Source organism: Xiphophorus hellerii, chromosome 11 (genome assembly GCF_003331165.1).
Source record: "Xiphophorus hellerii strain 12219 chromosome 11, Xiphophorus_hellerii-4.1, whole genome shotgun sequence".
Taxonomy (NCBI): Eukaryota; Metazoa; Chordata; class Actinopteri; order Cyprinodontiformes; family Poeciliidae; genus Xiphophorus; species Xiphophorus hellerii.
In genome coordinates this window covers 9,302,571-9,327,703 of record NC_045682.1, presented here as the reverse complement: position 1 = coordinate 9,327,703, position 25,133 = coordinate 9,302,571, and the positions used below count along the sequence as shown (strand labels likewise).

General features: G+C 36.8%; 1 protein-coding gene across 4 annotated transcripts; it reads left to right on the top strand.

Annotated features, from left to right (window-relative positions):
• Positions 1-1,071: 1,071 nt before the first annotated feature.
• On the top strand, positions 1,072-23,337 carry LOC116728451 (high affinity cationic amino acid transporter 1-like). 4 transcript variants are annotated; one of them, XM_032576576.1, is made up of 13 exons: positions 1,072-1,252; positions 8,078-8,338; positions 8,424-8,606; positions 9,117-9,275; positions 10,145-10,322; positions 10,418-10,551; positions 12,312-12,534; positions 14,844-14,980; positions 17,764-17,866; positions 18,626-18,831; positions 19,215-19,366; positions 20,129-20,237; positions 20,510-23,337. In XM_032576576.1, exons 2-13 carry the CDS (start codon positions 8,152-8,154, stop codon positions 20,692-20,694), a joined length of 1,956 nt encoding a protein of 651 aa, XP_032432467.1. In that variant the 5' UTR covers positions 1,072-1,252; positions 8,078-8,151; the 3' UTR covers positions 20,695-23,337. The 4 variants fall into 4 exon arrangements, with proteins under 4 accessions (XP_032432467.1, XP_032432466.1, XP_032432469.1 ...); XM_032576575.1 differs by lacking the exon at positions 1,072-1,252 and adding an exon at positions 5,697-5,809; XM_032576577.1 differs by lacking the exon at positions 1,072-1,252 and adding an exon at positions 6,027-6,174.
• The last annotated feature ends 1,796 nt before the right edge of the window (positions 23,338-25,133 follow it).

Sequence of the window (25,133 nt, the reverse complement as noted above, 5' to 3'; positions counted from 1 at the left end):
AATGTTCTGCAGCAAACTTTAAAACGGCTTCAATGTAATTTTTCTTCTGCAGTGGATTCTTGTGCAGTGAGTTTGCTTTTTGATATTAACATATAGCAAAAAGAAAGTTTTCCAAGTACTGATGGTCTACAACTGTTTTCTAGACTTTCTATGCCTTTTTGCACCTTTTCACCAAGTGTTATTCCAGTCATCAGTCATGTTTTTCACCCATAACTTCCTTTATAATTACTTTGCTTAGATTTTTTTAATTTTTTGCTTGTGTTGTTGCCAATATAGAGTCTATTTTATTCCATTTCTCCCATTAGACATATTTAAACTTAGAAAACATTGATGTTTAATAATTCTTTTTTTTTGCCTGCTAGATTGCTTCGGATTTCTGACCAGTCCAGCCCGTTTGCCCCTTAGCCCAGGTAAGATGGTTCTGATGTTGTCTGGCACAGAAATGACATAATACACAAGGAATGTGTCAGCGGTAGCCATGGGTCTTGAAGCACAGATTTTGTCAATGTGACTTTTGAATTTGGCACAAATACTTGAATCGGCTTTGTTCCTCTTCTGTAGATTTATCTTATTCCCGCTGTCAATACTTGGTGCTTCTACTGCACTTTTCTCTTCCACTCAACTTTCCATTACAATGTGTTGATATCTTTTATGTACTATTTATATCAAAATAAACTCAAAATATATCTGCAATGAACCTATATACGAGTTTCAATTTTTGACCTGAATGAATGAAATACACTTTTCACTGATATTCTAATTTATTGAGAACCAAATATACCCCACAAATGTATTTTATTTTATTTTTATTTTTTCATTTTATTTATTTATTTTTTGGTGTGCTCTTTTACTTGTACAGTGCATTCAAATTAAGGAGAAGACACAGGCCTATTAAAATTTTGAAGCACTTTTTTATGTATTTCTCCTGAGCCTGTAAACAAAAAAAAACATTGCAGGAGTTGATCTAAATCACAACAGCAAGCCACACTGAGTAGAGTAATTGCTCAATATGAATGCGAATGAACGGGCGGAGCTGCATTTGGTTCTGTCCGTGAATCCCCTCCTCCATCTGAACACGCTGTTGCAGAGCAAGTACTACCTAAACATCACAAGGTTCCTAACCGCCTTTACGGAGATTTTTAATGTTTTGAAGAGCTTGTCGCGGCGCTTTTTGTGGAATCTACAGACCTCTGGAAACGCATATGTTGAAGCTGTTCCTTGCAGGCTGACGGGGATTTGGCACTACTAAAGTGTAAATAAATCTACTTGTATTCCCTGTTAGATGATTTTCAAGTTGTGCGCTTAACTTAAAGATGTAAAGTGTTTTCATACATAGGTTTAATTAAGTTTCTTTTCTAGAGCTGACAGTTCTCTTAAAGCACATGCTTGTGTCTTTAGTTTTATTTCAGATTTTAACTCTTTTTTTTTTTTTTTCTTTTTTCTGATGTTCGACGAGAGAGGGACTTCCACGGAGTTACATAATGTACTAATTCCTCAAACGCGGCTTGCATTCACACTTACTGTTGCATTTTCCACAAACAGAATACCTTAAGGCCATAATATAATACCTACATTATTTGGAGACTACGGGGAGCTGCAGTAGAGGCGCGGTGACGTTTACATCACAGGAATTATGAGATTTAAATAGGGCTGCTACTGTGCTGGGTTTCTTAAAACTGATCCGAGTGCTGGTGTGGGGAGAGGTTTGAACCCAGATGATCTGAACCGGGGGTGGGCTATGAACGCGGAGTGAGAGCAACATGTGGTCCGTCTGAGCAGACATCGCAAAGCATGGAGTTGGTCTGTCACCATCAAGTAAATGCGTAAAGAAATACACATTTGTTTAGCTTCTGAGCCGTTCACACAACCTTAAATCGAACCAGTTATTTTGATTTAGTCTCAATTTAATCAGGTTAGGCTATCACAAACTCCCACAAATCTTTAAAATCCACCTCCCTGACTAAATAAGTTTATTTTAGCTGCATTTTTAAACATCATATTGGCTTGTCCTATGTAAATATGCAATGTGGAGTAGAAGTATCTGTCATGTCAAATTACTTATATATTTTACATAAAGTCTAAGTCATCAGGTATAAATTGTTTTATTCTAGAAACTGGTGCTCTGCATACAGTAACGTCAGTAACGCGTTACTGACGTTACTTAGTAACGCGTTACTGACGTCGGACCACTTTTTTCAGTAACGAGTAAAATAACGCGTTGCCATTTCAGATCCAGTAGTCAGACTACAGTTACTTATCGAAATCACTGTGTGTTACTATTTTCTTTTGTGATTTAATTTTAGTTCCTCTATGCATCTTGTCGCCGTTTCTATGCGACAGCATCAGCAGCGACAGAAACATAAACAATGGAGGGAAGAGGGAGATGCGCATTTTGTTGCTGGAAAAACAGGAACTATTTTGAGTTTCGCTCGCCAAGTCCGGTTATTATAAGCAGCTTTGGGCTTGTTTTTTTTTTTTTTTAGGTTTAAGTCGATTGCAGATTTAATGAGTGCCGGGATGTCCTGTTTGGGCTTGGAAATAAGCAGACATAAACCCCAGAATTCGTCTGTCATCCAGTTAGTTTGAGTCAGACTCATGATCCGTCCCGCTGTGTCTTTGTTAATGTCAAGTTCACATGTTACCTGTGAATGACGTAGAGCTTCGCGTTGCGCTCCAGAAAACTGCAAACATCGAGACCAATATGAACAGGGCAATAAAGGTAAAAACAAGTTGTGCAACTAAACGCCATTATAATTATTAATATTAAGGTAAGTGTCACAAATCTGTGCAGCGGGACATCTGAGCAGCAGGAGGCGCTCTGACAGCAAAGAGCCATGACGCAGAACCTGGACGCTGGGGCGGGGGTCCAAAATCCTATTTATAGTTTTCCAGACAACACTGGCACACACACACACACATTACTAACGTTTTTTGTACTGTTGTAACCATTAAACAATCTCCCCTTCAGTTCAATAGGTGGAGACACATTGTTGATGTTCCAATTATAAAATAACTTGCAATTAAATATTGGCAGAGAGGGTTGTTGTTAGCAGCTGCTGAAAGTAACTAAAAAAGTTACATTTAATGTAACGTAGTTACTTTTCAAATCAAGTAATCAGTAATCCAATTAAAGTTACTTTTTCAAAGTAACTATGCCATCACTGTCTGTATATGTCTCAGATAGCATTGGACTGTTGTATGGCTATTTTCTGATGGAAGACAGGAGAAGCTGACCACACGCCGTCTTCAAAAAAAGTGCATCCTTTCAAAGATACGGGTACGTTCTGACCTTTCAGATCCCAAAAGCAACAGTTCAGATCAGCTTCACTCAGTCTAACTTTAGCGGGTGCCAAAGTAGGTCAGTAGTGGGCAAAGTTGCAGACCTCACGCGGAAGCTTTCCAGGTTCAGTGAAATTCAGAGCTTCATATGTCGCCTCTGCTGCATTGGTCCAGTGTGAGCTTGTTAATACCAGCGTAAACTGGATGTTGGGTCACCGGCGTGTGTTGTGCATTTGTTCTGTTGAGTCACTGCAATGTAAACAGGTAGAAATTCGGAGAAAGAACTTTACTTTCAGTGAACCAAGACGTCCTCTGCCATCTTTGTGTTGTACATATACACTGAAAAAAATAACTCTTTGGATGAACATAAATAAATTGTGGAAAGGATTTCCAACAGATTACTTTGCTTTATTTCAGCAATCATGTAATTCTGTTACTCCTATTTAAAGCAAATGTGTTAGCTCAACTTATGTTATTATGGTTATTCCAATGTAAAGCAAATGTGTGTTGGCTCAATTTAATTTATTAAGGTTGATTCAACTCATGTACTATAGTTGGACCCAATGTAATTTAAAAGAGCCAGCCCAACTAATTTGCAATGCTTTGGGCCAAATAATTTACTTTAACGCAAATTTAGTTGAAACAAACTTCTTTTTTTTTTACCCGAAGAGTTTTTGCAGCGCTAGTGGCTCGTATTGTTTGAGACAGTAGGCAGACAGGAAGAAGGCAAAGGTCGCCGGGACTGGGAGTCGAACCAGCGAGGTCCACATCGAGGACTGGGGCGTGCTAACCCCCTGCGCCACCACAGCATGCCCGAGAAACCAACTTATGTTCCAGTGGTACCTACACACTACTTAATTAAGTTGCTCCAACTCATGAAAGTTAAGTTAGCTCAACAAACATGCTTCATGCTGAAAGAAAGCTATTTAATCGTGTGGAAATGCTTTCCATGATTTAATTACATTAATTCAAAGACATTTTTTTAAGTTACATTACATTAAGTGTTTTAAGACAGGACTGGGTGAAAGGGTAGAAAGAACACTCATCAATTAGAAAAGGTACAACAGAACTGTATTTTCAAAACCCAGCCACCTCACTGTATTTTCATGCTGTAGTTTTTACAGCCGTTTGTTACAGTGCAGTTCTTAAATGCCAATAGTGCCCTGCAGAGAAAAACAAATATCTATAGTTTAATGTGTAACTAAAACCGCTTTGAAGTTTTCCCAGGCGCAAAACAGTTATATAGCGTGATCTTCCATAATCTCGCGTGAATTTCTTGTTTATCCAACATGATTGTATCACGTTTCTGTTTGAAACATGAAATCATTTAGTTAGAAGTACATGATATTCTTTTGTTAATGTGATAACCCCCTAAGTTCATTTTTTTCAGTGTATAATCTAACATGATGCCAACTCACAACATTTATGTGTTGATGACGCCGTCTCCTCTCACAACAAATATGTATCCGCTCTTCTCAGTGATGCTGCCTTTTGTTGAATGCAGTAACATTCTGTCTGTTTCTGCTATGTCTGTTGCTGGAGTGAATGGAGGTAAAAGTCAAGCTTTTGTTTCCCAAAAACACACGATTATTCCTCTGAAACAGCGTGGCTTTTAATCTAGCCAGACAAAGGAATCTTGTCTGTCCTTTTTTCGTTTGACTATAAAGCATTCTGCTGTATGTTTAAAACTTGGCAGTCAGCAAATTGAATGACCTGCGGGGTAATGGTTTTACTTAGCAAAGATATTCCAAGAATATATTGTATGGGTACTGCTGAGAGAAAAACCCCGTCATTGTGGTCACTCCTGTTGAGTGTCATTGGTCCTGCATTGCTCATAGATTTCTTCAAAGGAGGTGTTGCCAATAATGACATTGTCTGCCCTCCCAGCCTTTCTGGCTTGAGCGGCTGATACGCATTGTTGAATACACAAATATGGCAAACTGAAAGGGAAATGGAAAAGCACACCTAGCCACCTTCATTTTAGGTCAGTTATTTTATCTCTTGAGCAAGACTGAAAGACGTGACCTTTAAATGTAACACTAGAGCAGGACCCAGAGTTGAAACCAGATATTTACAGAGTGTAAAACAAAGATGTTTTTTAATGACATTAAATTACTGTTTTAGACTAGTTTCATAAATGACATAAAAATATAGAGTCTTAATCATTTTTTCATTGAAATTCCATCTCTTAAAGCAGCACTTTCTAAGTAGCATTGGACATGACTTTAGCCATGACATAGCATTTTGCAGTGTGGAACTGTGCTAAATGCAGGGTGAATTTTAATTGGTTCCTAGGGATCACACCCCTTCTTCTGATCAACTACTCCCTCCCCCTGATGGGCATTGCTTCCACTTTTCTGACATTTGATTTATAGTTTTCAAAGTATTTTTTGAAACATACACTGGTTCGGTGAATGCATCTGTGTGCGTGCTGTAGGACAAGAGGCCGTGCACCACAAAGAGAGATTGTAGTTGTCACAGGAATTCCTGCTCTTGGAAATTGTAATATTTATGAGCGTTCTCCGTAAACGTAAGCATTTTATTGTTCAGAGTGGGTGGGCATGGTATTTAAGCTTGCGTGTAAGAGTTACGTATTTCAACACTTGCAAAAAAGAAATGAAACAGAAAATTTCTGCCAAATGTAGAAAAGTTGATAGAGTGACTGCAACTTTTTGACCGTGCATGCTCGTGCTCAACTCCAGGCTGCTTGGAATAGCCAAGCCATGTGATTCTTCCATATTCTATTTTAGAATCCTACCCATCTAACGGCGTGAGCTTCTGACAGCAGTTGAAAGAAAAGTTAGCAAATATGCTTTCAAGTTCCACACCTGTCAGCATTAATTTAAAATCTTCCACATAGATCAACGTTTTAAGTGAAGCTGTCACTGCTTTCCGGTAAGTTCAAAACTTTGCTTTCGATTTTTACCACAATCCATTCCAAGTGATTATCTTTTACCATTTTTATTTGCCTCAGACACCAAAGATTGTTTTGATGGGTTATGATTCCCTCTGTCTAATACATCATATTTTTGCTTTGTCACTTGCACTGATAAAAACTTAAGCAATTGAGTAACTTGTGTACTCAAGTCCGCATGGGGTCACTTTGTTCATGTAAGTTACTTTGACTTAGCTGTGTTTGTGCATGTGGCTATGTACTGTACGTTGTCTCAGTACACGCTTTACAGCTTCCTTTGCTTTCCCCAGAAACATTTAAACGCAAGCTGTATTTAGTAAATGTTTAACGTTCACAATTATGCAGTGTAACTTGCTGGGTTGGAGTTTCTGCACTACACAATCCTTTAAAAGTTTCTTTTCCAAACAGATAGAGTATTATGACCATATTTTTGCAAATCAACCAGTCAACTGTTGCTTATTTTGAGACTGTGTAGGTATTCATTTGCCTAATGGAAGAGAACCTGCATTCTTTTTAAATTACTAAACATTTCTCATGAGCATCCAGCCTGTTTCCCTGCTGGTTTAAGCAAAGTTTACTAACTGTAACACCATGTGAGCATCAATGATCTGCAAAATACATATCTACAATCTGAAAGTACTAATGCTAATGACCTCTAAAATTGCTTTGTAATCATTGGTTGGGTCTGATATGGGCAATATGATTATGGGTAAGCACAGCCTGAGGGGTGGGATGACCGTTTGACAAGGAAAAAAGTTAGCATTAAGAACTTGTTTTTTTCCTGAGTTTTGTATAGAGAGTACTTCCTCCCTATGTGTGACTAATGATGGTGGAGTTGGTATCTAATTTACAGCATAGACCTTTGAAATTATAGAAGCTGTTTGTGGAAAATATCAATGGGAAGATGTTATTTTAAAGTTTAATTACGGCTTCATCATCAATCTATTGCCATAAGCATGTTACAGTTTAAATTAAGACGTGCTTGTCTTTCAGTGACTTACCAACTTTTGTCCTCTGTGAAGAGATATTTTGCCTTCTGAAGATCTAATTTCCATTTCTAACAAAAACAATTTTCTAACACAAAACCTCACCCCATTTTTTCCATATGTGTTTCGAATTGCAAAGTTGGAAAATTGAGCTAGAATGTTTCCAGGAAGGAAAAAGGAAAGGGGACATTGTGTACATGGCAATCTTTCTGGGTTTATGTCATCACATCAGAGTCTCCTGACAAGGTGCCATTATGTTGACATGAGTCACAGTGTCACAGCGTCACTGCACGTCACTCACTCTACTCCATTTTCACTGTGTAACAACAGTCCAACAACCAGATTGTTGGACCTTAACCTGCATTGCTTGACATTGTCCACATTGAACCAATATTTTTTATGTGTTCCATTCTTTTACTTTAGTTTTTTTTTTAAGTTTCCCCCCTTTAATAAAAGCAAGTTTAGAATCTTATTATTATTAGGGTTGTTGGTCCATAGGTAACTTTTATGGATGTAGAGGTATGAATGACACTTGGTCATGTAATGCAGAGGTGTGTCTGTTGAACACTATGCTAAGGAGCATTCCCCTGTCCTTTGTGAGTTGTGTTTACATAACATATTGGCAATATATCCAATAGCAAGGTTTTCCCACAGACATCATGCTGTTCCACTAACTGTTTCTTTGCTTTACAGCCACACGTAGTGGATTTCCATTAAGTAACCTCCCACGAAACCACATTGTCCTCCCAACAGAGTTTTGTTGACTTTTTTGTCAAAGCTGTAATACTTCAGCAACTTCAGTCTGCATTTACTGGCAGGATGTAGAGTGCACTTCCTACATATCCACTCAGATATACTCTAGTCAGAACATTATCTTTTATCCTCTTTTCCCCCTTAGGGTGTGTGCAGCCGCCCCTTATCCCCCCTGCGACCTCTGAAGTACTCTCCCCTCCTGAGGCCAGTCTGCAAACCATGGTGCTGGAGAAACTTCTGCGTTTTGGAAAACAGTTGCTGAGGGTGAAGGTGGTGAACTCGAATTCCGAGGACTCCCGTCTGTCTCGATGTCTCAACACCTTCGACCTGGTAGCCCTGGGTGTGGGAAGCACGTTGGGTGCTGGCGTTTACGTGCTTGCTGGTGCTGTTGCACGAGACAATTCAGGTAAGTTAATCAGCCTTGTTGATGTAAAAGTTTTAGCTTTTGAAGAGCACAGTTCCATATTTTTGATTGTATCATATCTTTCTAGGTCCTGCTATCGTCCTGTCTTTCTTGATAGCTGCCTCAGCCTCAGTGTTGGCAGGTCTTTGCTACGCTGAGTTTGGAGCCCGTGTCCCGAAGACGGGCTCTGCTTATCTTTACTCATATGTGACAGTCGGAGAACTCTGGGCTTTCATTACTGGATGGAACCTCATTCTCTCTTACATTATTGGTAAATCAGTATAATTTCCACTGTGAGCGTCCTTTTAGGGTTAGGTCACAAGATATTTTAGGTCATTTAATTTAATCTCACTGGCAACAATTGTTGCTAGACATTTTTTTTCTAACTTCTGGAAGCTCTAGAACAATTGTTTTGACTTTTGGCAGCTACTTGAAGATTTAAAATAAAATAATAGTGTATCTACTCTAAGCAATATCAATTTCATGTATCTAGTGTGAAAGGTCACATGACCAGACCTCTTTACTTCCTGTAAATGTCAGTCACAAACCTGCACAAAAGGAAGTCAGTTTCCCACCGGCAACAATTGTTGCCGAGTATAAAACCTACATTTTCACTAACATAACAAACATAAAATGTAATAATTCATAAATATCATGTGTCAGGGAGGTTCACAGATTGAAATGCATGCACTTATTTTGCAGGAAAAAATTTGGGATTAAACAGTTTTGTTAAGGGAGAACAACTGATTTGAGAATGAAGACTGAACTTTTTGTGCTCCAGGTACCTCGAGTGTTGCCCGTGCATGGAGCGCCACCTTTGACGAGTTGGTAGGGAAACGCATTGAGGAGTTCTGCAGAGAACACATGTCTATGAATGCACCAGGTGTGCTGGCAGAATACCCTGACATGTTTGCAGTTCTCATCATATTTACTCTCACAGGTAGGAACATCTCTGTCTGCATCTTCTTTTGTCTCAACACTTACTGACTATGTTATTATGTAGATCTTGATTGTGTACGGCTGGACAACCACGTTGCTGTATAACGTTTCCATTGGATTAACATAGAGGTTTGGGTTTCATAATGACATAACATTACACTGCTGCTGCAGATTTGCCAGCTGCAAATCCTTCCACCATAGAGTCCAGTGTTCTCATAGAAGTTTTCTGGAAACCAGTTTGAGGTGATGTGAGATTTGAGATCATTTTGAGATTTACCAGACCAGATAATGTTTTTCAATCAGTCCAATTATGGGGAGCCTGTGTATATCATAGTCTCAGTTTCCTGTTTTCGCTGACAGGAGTGGCCACTGCTTAGGTTTTCTGCTGCTGCTGTAGACCATCCGTTTAAAGATTAGCTGTGTTGTGCATTCAGTGATGATATCCAGCATTCTTGCTTATTAGCTCAACTGTGCCCTTTCTTTTATCTCTAAACAATCTGCCTATTCAATCTGCCCTCAACACATTTTAGTCCACACAACTGCATGCTCTGAATTATGTCTAGATTATTCAGTATAAACCTGCAAGATGATAATTCCAGTAAATTAGTTGTTTTTGAAATGCTCAGCTTACTTTTGGCAACAATATCCATGCCACTCTCAAAGCAACTTTAATCCCTTTTCTTTCCCTTTCTGATGTTCAGCTTCAACTTTAGCAAGTCATCTTCACCACTTCTAGTTGGCTACGTGTATTGAGTTTTTGTCATTTGATTGGTTGACAAGCAAATTTCTATATAAATTGAAATGTATGTATGTAATATGCATTTCAAATTTGTTTCTCCATTTAATTTTCTTTTTGTTTTCATTTGCAAGGTCTTTTGGCATTTGGAGTGAAGGAGTCAGCGATGGTGAATAAGGTGTTTACCTGTGTCAATGTTTTAGTCTTATTATTCATGGTGATCTCTGGGCTGGTCAAAGGCACTTTGAAGAACTGGCAGGTTGTTCCAGAGGAGATCCTACATGTCAATCATACGAATAGCTCAAGCCAAAAGTAAGAACGTGACAACAAACTACCTTTATGTGTCCAACATGTTTTAGAGATTTTATCCTTAAAAATATGTATATTTTTGTGCTTTTTGTATGCAGTTTGACTGCCATCCTGCCATCCAAGGAGAGCATAGGACAGGGTGGCTTTATGCCATTTGGCTTCACAGGAGTACTTTCAGGAGCTGCTACATGTTTCTATGCCTTTGTAGGCTTTGACTGCATCGCCACCACAGGTCAGTGATAGACGGAACACTTTGAAAGTACTTTCTCTGCTTTTTGGGATCCTTCCTTTTTAAGATGTGTCTTAAAAGTGTTTTTCAGTGAATATTTTATTAACAAATTACACAGATCAGACAGAACATTATGATCGCCTGTCTAATTGTGAGTGAATCCCACATTTGCTGCCAAAAGATAGAGGTGGAGCCCAGTAGACACCTGAAGCAGTGCTGTGGGATCTGGCATCAAGATGCTGGCAGCAGAAAATCAGTGACATTTACTTCGCCTGTCAGTGGTCATGTTATGCCGTATCAGTTTACTCTAAAATTGTTTACTTTACATTATGCTATATTATTGGTTTAGAGATAGTGATTTTAGTAGAGTAATTAAAATTGTGTTTCTTGGCGAAATGATGCATAAGAAATACCTTCATGCCACCCAACAAATTCTGTCCTTCAACTCAAGTCTTTGCATATTATCCTTAAAGTCTACTTTGACATGATGGTGAGAACTTTCTTTCGAATCAGAATATCTTTGCTCTCAATTAACTTTCTGCCATCGATCTGCTTCCATCTAAGCATTTCTCTTATCTCCATTTCACTCTCTGACTGGGTTTCATTTATAGGCTGGAGTTGGGGTATAGGGCATGAAACAGAATCTGCAGTTGGAACACTATTAGTTGCTAGCATTACATAAGAGCAGCCAGGGAGAGAGAGAAGCTGCACTTTTAATGCATTTAGCCCACTTCTGTACATGGCAGGATGCCAAAGGCTGTGACGCAAAAAAGGGGAGAGATTCAGCTTAAGAAGATGTTGTCCAGACTTTTTCGAAACGCCTTTACATGTGTGAATAGATCTCTGTGTTTCTGCATTATGTTTGTGGATTGCTGTAATGGATCCAAGGCTTCTATGTTGGGGTGAAAGGAAGGTTTACACTAGCTTACATGCTCTCTGACATAGTAGTTCTTTTTTTCCCAAAGTTTTTTGGCTCAAATGGAGAAAACCCTTAAAATCATTGCTGAAGTTTAGAAGCATGTCTATTGCACATATTATAAGAAAGCTTGTTGTTTTTGTAGTGTCATAAATGCATTATAATACAATGTCTTGATCAGTAGTGATGCATTTTGTGGCACATACTTTACATCTCAGCCTCTCAATCTCTGCTTTGTGATCCAGTCTCACCGCAAAACATTAAACTGAGTCTTTCTGCAAATGTTTGCCCAATTGTCTTTATCTGAGGTTTTAGTACCATAATCTCTTAGTGAATATAGCGTGTTTGTTTATTTCTTATAAACACTTGCTTCCAGTATGTCTGAAATACATCTGTTTTACAGTTTTACACTGGACTCCTGCCAACACAAAAATATCTTGCCAGCAGTGGCGCAACAGCTGTTGGAGGGGTTTCAGGCTCAACTACTCTGAGTTGCAAATTTGAGAAATTTTTTTCATTTATTTCTAAACAAGCTGTTTTTTTGCATAAAAATATATTGGTCTTGTTCAGAATGTTTGAAGGTGACATAAATGTATCATTTTATAAAATGCAAAGTTTGCCATTTCCAAGCCCTTTTTGTCTGGGCAAAACTCATTTCACTACTGTCAAGGTGAAGCTCCATTTGAATTTATCATTAATTATATATATACAGTATATATATTACAATCTGTTTTTTTGTTTGCTTTTTGCATTTCCTTAACATTTTTCTTCTCTAGGCCAGTAAGAGTGGCCAACGCAGAGTTTGAAGATAAACTGAACTGTGTTTATTATTTTTTGCAAACTTCAGGCGAGGAGGTGAAGAACCCCCAAAGAGCCATTCCTATTGGGATCGTGTCCTCACTGCTGATTTGTTTCGTTGCTTACTTTGGTGTTTCCGCTGCCCTCACCCTCATGATGCCGTACTATCTTCTGGACAGCAACAGCCCTCTGCCTGTAGCTTTTAAATATGTAGGCTGGGGAGGAGCCAAATATGCTGTAGCTGTAGGCTCTCTTTGTGCTCTGTCCACCAGGTAAGAACTTCACTTGAGCCTTTTTCAAATATGCACTTTAGATCATTTTCTCCAGATATGTCCTAAAGTAAATATCTACAATCTAAGCTGGAGAGTTAACATGTCGATGTAAGATTGGATCTTTTAATGTGTCATTGATATGAAAACACCTCCTTCAACTGCTATGTTCAATTTGTTATAAAGAAATTTCACAGGATTATTGCATGCCTCATCTTGAATTTTTCTAAAGCAGATATTGTAAACGCTTCCAGACAAAGTCATGTCAGACTAAGTGCTGATAAGCCGTTGTGTAAAGAATACAGTCTTCTGCACACCCACGCTCACATGTGATAAAGGCTACAGAGAAACATGCAGACGTGCATGTGCAGGCATATATAAACACGCTTGTGTGTTTGTATGTGTGCTGTGGGTATATTTAGCGTTAAACGGAATTTGATTCCTTATCTAAAAATAAAAGCTCCCCTGACCAATAATTTGTAACATAAGTAAGTGACTGATTATGTAACAAGGACTTATTAAGCAGCAGTTTTTCTTATGTTAAGTTTCAATTGTTAATTATTTTTATATGATTAGTGCGAATGACATATATCATTTATACTCTTACAATGAAGTGTGTAGCATAATTTCACTTAAGGTATTTATTTTTTTATTAAGTGACTGTGTATTTAACATTTTCCTGCATGTGTCTGCATTGATACTCAGAACACGAGATATTACAGTGCTGTTAAAAAATTTTGCGCAACCTCAGTTTTTTTTCTCTCTCTTTTGAAGAGTCAGACATTTTTGTAATATTTTAGAGTGGTGTCAAGCAAGTTGTTGTAAATTTAGTCATTTTATTATTATTTATTGGACAAAAGCTGTTTTATTCCTCCTTTTTGTCTGTTGCTTGCAACTTTGATCTATAAACAGTAATGCACAAAAAATGTAACTAACACATAAGACAAATTGTAAGACTGACTAAAATAGCTGTGGCTGATTTCTTAGTAAAGATAACTTTTCTTTTTGTACCATGCTCAGTTACTGCAGAATCTATAAATATCAGATATATTGGGGATCAAAGGCAAATAACATGAAAGTCTGGCACTTTGGAAGCACAACATTAAAAAGTAAGAGGTCTCAGAACTTTTTGACAGTACTGTCTGTATGTACGTTGTTCCTTATTCTGCTACATTCTCACTGTTCTGTGTTTCTTTGATGTTTGAGTTGTTGTCTCTGTTCATGTATGTCTTATATCATTCTCTTGGATGTAAGTGAAGTGTGGATACTATATATCCTGGTCTCCCCCCTATGGCAGCCTGCTGGGTGCAATGTTTCCTATGCCTCGTGTTTTGTGGTCGATGGCTGATGATGGGCTGCTTTTCAAGTTCATGGCTGAGATCAGTCCCCGCACCAAAACCCCACTAACTGCAACCTTTGCCTCTGGCACAGGGGCAGGTGAGACACTAACATGCATGTATTTAATTTTGCATCCTGTAGCCTCTTTCCATGCTTAAGGACTGAATTGTGCTGGGTTTAATGTTCCAGACGGTCAGCTGGAGATGTTAACACCTGGCAGAAATCAGCTCCCTGGTCATTGAAGGGTCTTGTTAACTGTTTTATAGCCAGGGTTCTGTTTCCTTCTCTTAGTAGAAACAAAATTGACAAATGCACAGGGAGACATTGGAAAATGGGCTGGGAGGGTTGGGTAGATAAACCCCTACAGTACCCTGATGCTACACTGAGAAACACAAACCTTGAAATTTTAAGAAATCGTGTTTTTGCAAACTGTGAGCATTTCTGTGCAGCTTTGTTTAAAAAAAAAGAAAAGCTTGCTTCCATATGTAGGCTTTTCTTGCCTTGGGTGCTATCCAAGCAAGAACTGCCACTGGTGTAGCTTATTGTAGTCTAACTGTGTTATTCCTCCTATCAGTCCTAATATCAGTCTATCACAGATTATATTCCACTATCTTTCAGTTTTGAAACTTTGTTATATTTTGAACCTGCATCTTGTTCAAATCCACCAAGCAAAGCTGCATGTGTCAAATACACAAATACAATTTGCAATGAAGAATAATAGCATGTGGAGCCTTGCATGATTACATGGCGTCATTCAAAGAACGTTTGACAAACAACATCATGTCCCATTGCTTCTATACTGACTCCAGCCTGCTACCCTGTTGCGCATTTTTCTGCCTCACATTTCCAATCCATACATTGCTGGCTTTTTTTTTTTTTTTTCAACTGGCATTTTCTTTTCTTTCCCTATATTTCCCTCCACTTACCAACAACTATCTCCCAAATCTTATGTTTTCGTCCTCACTCTACCCCAGTCTTTTGGGTTCCATGTTCCCCCTACCCCGTATCATCTTTGCCATGGCACGAGATGGCCTTCTCTTCTCCTTTTTGGCCCATGTCAGCGAAAGGAAGGCCCCCATAAACTCCACCTTTGCGGCTGGGGTCATGTCTGGTAAGAGGAGTAGGAAATGCAAACCAGGAAGAAAAGAGTCAGTCATGAAAACTGCAACGAAACAATAAGGGAAATATGAACAGAGATCTAAAAGAGAGCAACGTTTAGATGATTAAGTTTACTGAGAGCAGTTAGCAATAGCATCTATGGATTCAAATGGCACCAAAGAAAGATCAGATTAAGGGTTTTATATGATTTAAGAAATAAAATAAGGAAGAATTTAAAAGTAAAAAAAAGTGTGACATTCACAGTGTAACATTTTAGTACATTACCACCAAGATGCTCTTCTTCTATAGCTATAATTATTTTTTAGCCATATTGTCAGTGGATAAAAAAAACTTCGGTAACACTTTGACGGGTTGTGAATAAGATCATCATGACACCATCATATTCATGACATAACGCCTGTCATGAACATGAGTAAATCTTCATGAATATTTATGACTCTTGTCATAAAGTGTCATTCGGTAAATCATGAGACTTTTAATACAAAGTTGACATTATTCAAATTGTCTTTGTTATGACAACTTGACATTAATCGAGATGGCTGGTCTTTAATGAGGACCAGCCACCAGAGAAAGAAGTTCCTGTTTGACCAAAGAGAAAGAAGCAGATGAAATGTTCCCCAAGAAATTTACGTAAGTCATTTTTGTGTTACTATTTTCTCCAGGTGAAGCGGGTGGGAGGGGATGGGTAAGTGGGGAAGGAGAAGCAGGAATCAACATCCACCCGCTGAGTTAATATGTTACGTTTTAGACAACTAATTCTTGTCAAATGTAAAACTGGTGTTTACTCTATTTATTTATTTATTAATAAACTTCTTGCAAACAGCCATAAGCCAGAGTATCTGGTTGGAAATAACTTTGAATGCTCATTAAGAGAAAAGATCCACTCATGTGCCTAAAACTATACATCAAATGATGCAATCTGAATAACAACAGTGGCAGTCTGTATGAACTTCTGCCAAACAAACATTTGATCAGGATAATTTTGTTCAGCTCTAGTCATTATGCTACTTGTATTAAGAAATAATTGTATTGCACTTTAAAACAACCAGTCATGTTAACTAGACATTTGTCTGCCAGTCCACCATTCTGACAGTGTGCAGCAAGGCACATTTGTGAATGGTATTTAAATAAATGCTGAATTAAGATCACATTGTTTTTTGTTTATTTGTTTTTGTTCTTTTTTTTTAGGTGACCACATTGAATTGTGTCATCTCCCACTATGAGATTGTCCAAAAGAGATTCACCAAGTATGAATTCATGAAAAGGCTTTCACCATGATTAACATTGACCACAATGTTAATCATTGTTTATTACAAGAGCAGCGATAATGTCTGAGCGTTTCCAGACACTTCCAAAGAGCTGCTTCTAGGAAATGAAGACAAGATCTCCCTGATTTCAGAGCTTTACAGGAAGGCTAGAACGAAGGAGATGGCTGACTGTTGAAAGAACCTATTTTCTTAAGTTAAAGAATAAGTAGTTCTGTTTTAGTTTTTCAATCAGTACTTCAGAGTTACAATATACCGACCAGAAGTTAAACCCTCTGAAGAACAAGTAATCTTTTGTTTTATTCCAATGTACAGAGGGTTCGTTCTACAGCTATGATGGTAGTTATATGTAGTTCAGTTCCACTTTACTTGAGGTAAGACTTAATATCAATGACTCTGTTAGCTTAGCATTTGATACTGTAATAACACTTAATGACATCTTTATAATTGGTGCTACTTGTTCCACTTGATGCAAAAGGAATTATTAATGGCTGTTATTAAATTATTTCACAGTGTAATAAAACTTAATTAAATCTTTATTGTTGGTCCTACTTGTTTTGCTTTATTTCAGGTAGGGGAAATATTAATTACTGTTTTGTTTGACGGTGTAATCTTAATGACATTATTATGACTACTATTATTACATATTTATGACATATGATGATTCTTGGTTAATGACAAGTTGTCATAACAAAGACATTTTGAATAATGTCATGATTTACCGAATGAGACTTTATGACAACAGTCATAAATATTCATGAAGACTTACTCATGTTCATGACAGGCGTTATGTTGTGTTTATGACGACGTCATGACAGTTTTATTCACAACCCGTCAAATAAAGTGTTACCAAAACTTCTTATGTGAATGAAAGACAATAAACATTTAATGTTTACGGCTCCTACATGTCCTTCTGTCAGGTCTGACAATTTATTATTAATGAAATAGAGACATGATACACTGTAATAGTGTAACAGTCTAATTTTGGAGCAGTTAAGAACCTGCTTCTCCGGGGAAAATTTTTGGGACTATGTTTTACATAACAGTTCATCATAAATGACAATGGTGAACAGACTTTAATAAAACATGACTTAGTGTTGCCACAGTAAGATTAGTTCTCTGAATGTTTTTTGTCAGGGCAGAAACAGAGTAGTTTGGTTTAAATGTCTTTGGAAATAAATTTAACCAAAGACCTTAACATAATAGATCTTAACTTGATCATGAACTTTCATTTAACCATTATCCTGTGTATTATGTATAACAGTTGAAACACTTCCATAATAGATAGTATATCAATAATTTCTGAGACATGTATGCACAGAAATTCTTCAGTCAGAATAATATTATGAAAGAAATAACATAATGGAATTTTATTAGATTTGATGTACATGAATGTTAAAATATCAGTACTTTTTAAATTTTGCTCTTTAAAGAATATATATCTTCAAGCTTCAACCATTCTTACAGGAGCCCTTTGTTGCTTTTTTTTTTTTTTTTTACACATTTTTAGCAATCATGGCGTTTCTGTTTGACCTGAAGGACCTGGTGGACCTCATGTCAATAGGAACGCTGTTGGCCTATACGTTAGTGGCCGCCTGTGTGCTGGTGCTAAGGTCAGTTTGGACTGTTTTATTAAAAAATTCTAGGTGGGAACCAAAGAGAAAATTTACCTAGTTGACTCTTAATTGATGATAAAAGTCTCACTGGAACAAAACAGAACACATGTAAAATTGGAGTTTCGATTTCTATCTTCTATCTAGTCACTCAAGTCTTTTTTTCTTTTACTTTGTGTTACAAGGAAAACAAATACTGATGGAGATGCAAAAAATTAAAATTAAAAAACACATATAAGTTGGGGGTAATTTATGACATTAGTTACCAAATTAGCAGGAGTAAATGTGTTTCAACATTTACATTTGCACATTATAGAACCGAATCTGTGTACTCAAATTTTTTTTAATTCTAAATTTAAATGTCCTGGCTTTTACTTTTGTAACTTTCACAATAGAAATGTTTTATCCAAATATGCAGTCTTATTTATGCATTTTCTTCAACTTTGATTGGATTTTTAACCAGTCAAAGTGTTGTGTTGTTCTCTGTGAATATGTTCTGACACTAAACGTTTGACTCACTTTTCATATGTTTCATACTCTGTAGTTGAGCTGTCACAAACTGAAGTAACTTGTTGGAAAGTTGGCTACAGCTCCCATTTTTATTGACATTGCTTTTACAAAGGGTCACACTGCTGCTATACATTTGCTTACATTTGGTTTACATTGTTACAATTGGATCAACAGCAGTGAATATGTGGTGTTTATATTTTCTATTGATCTAATTGAGACATGTCCTAATGTGTGGGTTTTTTTTTTCAGATACCAGCCAGAGATCCACGGCCCAGTCTACCAGATAGCCAATACCCATGATGATCCAGACTCCAGTGATGGGATCAGTGTGCCCAGTATGGGCATTCTTCCTGGTGTGGAGGAGAGATTCAGTTTCCAGACTCTTCTGTTTCCAAACAACCCTGAGCCGTCCGCACTGTCAGGCTCCACTGTCAACATCTGCACCTCTGCCATAGGTATGTTGTCATGCAAGACAAAGCAGAAAAATAATTTGTCTTAATAGCCCATTTGTCTTTTCATGACAAGAACAAAGGATCAATTTTGTTATTACTCACTCAATTAATTATTTTAGGAAATGATGAATTATTTATGAAGTAGTCTCTGTAGAATAGCAACAAGATCTGTAATTTACTAGTCATATTTGGCTGAAGAAAAAGTAAACAGAGCACATCGTATTTCTTGGTTTTTATACCTTCTCAAGAGCCAGTTTTGTATTTGAGTTCGTGGGATAAACAGACAGAAGTCTTTATTTAACATAAAGTCAGCTGATTTAATGTACATTAAATAGAACTGCTAAGTCTACAATTAAATGATGTCTGAATTTACAAACTCTCTGCAGGAATGTTGATCCTGGCCTTCAGTATACTGGCCGTGCAGGGAGGCCTCACTTCATGGAACATGGTAGCCCTGAGTCTGATCTTCATGGTGTGTCTCGTCCTGGTTTTCATAATCTGGAGGCAGCCTGAGAGTAAAACTAAACTCTCCTTCAAGGTTAGGTTTGAAGACCTTTTCAGTACTATGGCATGCTAATTCAATTCAACATCCAGCTCCATCCTGCTAAATTTTGGCTATGATGGACAAAAAGTGTGCAAAACCTTAAAATAAATTCCTTGTTTATTTTAGTTGCAAATAACATAGTAAAAAAAAAATCTTGCATTTAATTTGAGTACATTTATTCAGTGACGTAAAGCCTAATCCTTACTTCTGAAATAGCTTTATAGTAAAGCATTAACCTTAGAAATTTCTGTAAAATTTGATATGTATTCTTTTTTTCATTTCATCAGTGTCTGCAAAACTTAATTAGCAGTTCATATTTACACATGACAAGATACAGCGGCCCATTTTTCATAAATACAATGAAAAATGGGTAAAACAGGAAAACAGGAACGTAGAGGCCCTGGTTTCATAGCCTCTCTTGAAAAAACACAAAAACTTGTCAGTCGTGCATGTGGGCCTTTGTAAGTCAAAAAATGAATGCAAGAAAACACATGGTCTCCTAAACATCCTCATATCTACGTTCAGAGCAATAATTAAAATATCCAAACAGGCAATAATAACACTGCTCAAAGTGATATTGCAGTGACAATATATTGTTTATATATTATGGGAGGGTGGTTAAAGAAGTATATTAAAATATCGTTCTTTTAGAGAATTGCCACCAAGCTTCCAAAATGTATTTGTTTTAAACGTTTTCAAATAAATACACACATTTTCCAGGGTGTTCGTGTGTGGTAATACAGTCCTGTTTCCCAGGTTCCCCTGCTGCCTTTCATTCCAGTCATAAGCATGTTTGTCAATGTCTACCTGATGATGCAACTGGACAGAGGAACATGGGTCCGATTTTCCATCTGGATGGCTATAGGTACTCATACATCTCTCGTTATTATGCATTATTTTTATGCTGAACATTAGAAAATTCTTTTCTTTGCAAAGCTGATTGGAACTTTGCACAATGTAATGTGATATCACAATTACAGGTAGGTACTGTTAAAAGTCATGTCTTTAGGAAGACTTGATCACATGTCATTTACATCAAAACATACTCTATCTACAGCCTGGTTAAGACCTTTCCAGATTTTTCATCATGAGAGTATATGATACAAGCAATATGTTTGTCTTTTTCCTTCTTTGCAGGTTTAGTCATCTACTTCTGTTATGGCATTCGTCACAGCTCTGAGGCGACCTCTGCTCGCCTGTCTCTGGTAACAGAGATGAATGGTTTTAATCTTGATCATGAATTGGAAGCCATGTCAATAGAGAAAGAAGCTTTTCTCAATGACGGCCTTGATGTCAGGGAAGAAAACGACAGAGGGTTATAGAAGGGACTATAACACACAGCTCCATGTCCACCTGCCCTGACACCAGGCTGTCATTCTAGAAGGGTTTTTGACAGTCCACTACTTCACCTCTCCTTTTGGGGGAAAGCTATGCTACAAAAATGCGAACTGTGACACCCCCATCTAGGTCCTGATCGCATTGCAGCCAGGTGGTGATGAATCCCTTGCAGAAAATCAAACAGAAACACTCAGTGGAGGCCAGTATTTTTGCATGGCCTCGAGATTCAGCTGTTCATTACTGCCTGACTGACTGTGGAAGAAGGGCTTTCATTAGAGACATTAATGTATAATGGAAGTGGAGAGGTAGAGTACGGCCATGTTAAGTTCCTCTACATGTTGAGTTGGAGTGTTTATAGGTTAAATTACTAGCAGTAAGACTGTGGAGTGGTTGATGTCGTGCTGCCAGAACATTTTCTAAAAATAGATTGATTTTTTTATATATATATATTAAAACATAATGTCTACATAAATCTGAAGAACATACAGCCATCTCAGTACTTTATAAAATGTGTTACCACAGTGTGCTTTGTTTGAAACTGGTCGGTGGATCTTTAGTGATGTAACCTTCGGGGGAAACAATGATTTTAAGTAGCCAGCAGCATTATTTACTTACCTAAAAAATGTTCATAGGAAGATAGAAAAAAGTAGATTTTGAGATGTTATATCAGTAGAAAGGGGAATTTTTATAACAGTTATTTCAAGTTGACCAGCCATTGTCCTCTCTTTATTTTCCTGAAATTGATTGAAAAGAGTCCGTATTTCCTGTCTACCTTTTACCTGTAAAAGATAATCAACATCAGTTGGGTGTATATTTTGATAAGTCATAATAAGTTTTTCCTCTACACTTATATCACTAGTTGTCCTCATGACAACATCTTCTCATCTTTAAATTTGTCACCACATTTTTCAAGTTGTCTGGGTAAATTCTAAAATGATGTCTTTGAATTTTTAACGAAAATTTGCTTAGGAGATGGGTCAATCATACAAAACGTTGGTTTTAATGCGAAGACTATACTAACCACAAACCTTTAGTCTCTACGATCTTGTTACCTTGGTGAAAGATCAAGCATATTTCTTAACATGCTTCCATTATGTTACCCCAAACCTTTAAAACTTTTCATTTTGTTACACTGATTCCTCAGTCTGTTAGTAGTGTCCGTTTTGAATTTATTCATATTAATTATATTCAACTCTTTAAGGGATTGGTCCTCTGATTTCTTCTCATCGCACTGCTTGTTGAATGTTACTGAATGTGTTTGGGAGAAAGGGGAAAATAGTCCCTTTCAAGTATAGACATATTTTTTGCAATAAATCTTTCTTGACCATAATTTCAAAGAATCTTCGCTCTATACCTTTTCTTACGTTTCACCAAACTCTGAGCAAAGGTACAACTATTACAGGTTTTAGATGAACTTCATAGACTTCCACATTCCCTGCCATTATGGCCAATTCTTACAACTAAACTCTAAGACAAAATTGCATTTACTTCACATTGGAAACAATTGCTAAATCAATTGAAGTGCAACAATTTAAACTGGTGCAACATATTCCAAAACAATGTAGCAGCAGCATGTCTATTGTTTATAAAATTAAAAATTGATTAACAATACACTTTGCATGGGTGATGTTATGGTTTTAATTTATGCATTGGATCACACAGTGTTATAGAATTGGGTTTATGGCTATAAAATGTTTCTATGTTTTGTTTGAGTTGTCTCTTCTGTGCATATTATTCAAAATTTATTTACAAGTAAACTATATAGAAAATATTAAATGAAGCAGCAATGACTATCACGAAAAGCTGAGAAAATTCAATCATTCAAAGATTCAGGGCCATTTTCCTTGATAAATTTTACCCATGCAATCTGTTGCCACCGTGGTAACGGGATGAAACTGGAAAAGTGTTCTGATCTAAAAACTTGTGGGAACTCTTTTGAATTTGAATTGCTATCGTTTTCAATAACAAATTGCTATGTTATTGACTTTTATGTCGGCATAAATCAAAATTCAAACTTCATATTCACTTGATGTAATAAGGTAAGGTGAAGTCAGAAAAGGTACTGGAATAATTTTTACACCATTGTAGCTCGGCATTTACAGCCTTTGTTAATTAACTTTTCGCTCAAATATTTTCCAGTATGGGTTTTATTAGTATGCCTTTGCTAAATGACTTTGCCATTCGACCATATGCATATTACTGTTACCACCCATTTTCAAAACCTTTGCTATTTGCTTTTTTTCTGTTGAAGTTTTTGATAAAATGCAATAAAATATGTAGGAAACAAAGACAGAGAAATTTGTTATTGTGACGTAATTGGCACACTTGTACGATTATTTCCCAAGACATTCATTAAAATAAATATCACGTACGTTGTCAATTAATATAGTTTTGGATAATTCTTTAAGACATTGTGTGCAGCTTCAGTCGTGGAGGGCTGGTGCCCTGCCAGTTTTATGGGAGTTTTTGCTGAAATAGAACAGATTTAAACTACATTCTCAACATGTCAAAGTTCTGCAGAGACCTAATGAACTGGTTCGGGTGTGAAGAACCAGTGAAAAAAACACTAAAACATGCAGGATACCAGCCCTTGTATACAGACTACTTGAAAACAAGATGGCAGTCAATAATTAGATCTCTCTCTCTCTCTCTCTCTCTCTCTCTATATATATATATATATATATATATATATATATATATATATATATTTATATATATATATATATATATATATATATATATATATATATATATATATATATATATATATGTATATATATAGACACAAAGCTTAGACACTTTGTTCACTCTAAACATGTAAATATGTCTCCCGCATCAGCGAAATAAAGATGTTTTTAATCCGACCTTGTTTTCTTCCTTATTTCTGAAGGTGAACAGCGACGTTCACCTTCTTCTCTGGTCAATTAAACTTTAAGAGTAGGTCACTGATTACCTCTAGTGGACAAGCGTCAAATGACAGGATTCTAAGCAATGAAATGTGATTTAATCAGGAAACCCATTTATATCATTTCATATGTTAGTAACACCTTTAACAGATAATCAGTTTCAAATGAATAAAAAAAATAATAAACGCTCACAATAGCGTTTATCAACCAAATGGTTTCTGTCTTCCTGAAACTTACTAAGTTTCATTCTTGCATAATAGAAGCCATGTTGGTCTTTAGCAATGAACATTTAGCAATGGGTCATTTGAGATTTTTTGACAGCAAGATTTTCTTGAGGTAATTTATTCAAATATTGTTTAAATGTAATGCATTCTACTATCTTGTGATGTGCTAGCTAATTTACAAACCTCAGTATTCAGCATAATACAAAATAAGTGGACTATTTATTTATTTATTAAGTTAAGAAGCATTTTAGTACAACCTGTGAGTCAGTGTTTGAGGGTTGGGGTCCACCCACAAACAAAAAATAAATAAATGAAACAATTAAAGGTGATGATTTAATCATGGAATCAGAGGACAGACTAAAAGATCAATGAAAATGAGAGAGCTTAAATACAAAGGAGATGTGATCAGGGACATGGAAGCCAGGTAAGTCTAATCAGGAGAGTGTTGAGCAGCTGAGAGACAAATGAAGCTGAATCAAAGCACAGCTTTAACATAAGAGAAAAACTAAGACGCACAACAGAACCCAAGAAATAAGTAAGAAGCTAAATATAAAGCAATTCATTAATGATAAGACATAAACAACAATTATGAACACAGAGAATAGCACTATATGTGGAATGGCATAAATAACAATAACTTAAACCCCAAAACGACTTGGAAACAAATGCAAACCAAAAACCCAGACACCGAATGGATCATGACATTATGCAAATATACTGTGCAGAAGCTGGTCTCATATTAGTTATTATTGGAAAATGTATCCATGCTTCAACTGACCTTTTACACCTGAATTTCTTCAACGATAAAACAGGACATGGCACAAAAACATTTTTCTTATGTCTGCTATCTAAAAAATATCCTAACCACCAATATGACAAGATGGTAAGAAATCATAATTTCATTAGATTTCCAGTTTTATGTGACCATATGCATGTTGGTCGAATTTCAGACCAGGTTCTGAAATTGAGAACATTAGGATGCTTTGACAGCAGTGTGTATAGATGCAACGGCGCCCTCTAGAGTAAATATTTGGTGTAACATCTGCAGTAATATGACGCTTTTAAGGAACGTGTTAGACATAATGTCACTTCTGAACATTTCTAAAAGTCTTCACTTGAATGTATCCAACAAATCGAAGCACATGGAAAATGATCACATATTGTCACTTGGCGCTATTTTCTATTCACTAGCATCAGTTAAGCCACATATCAGTTACATATTGTATCATAATAAAACAAAAGATTCTTGTTGGAAAGTTAAAACAATTTACTCGATAGATGAATCCTGCACCT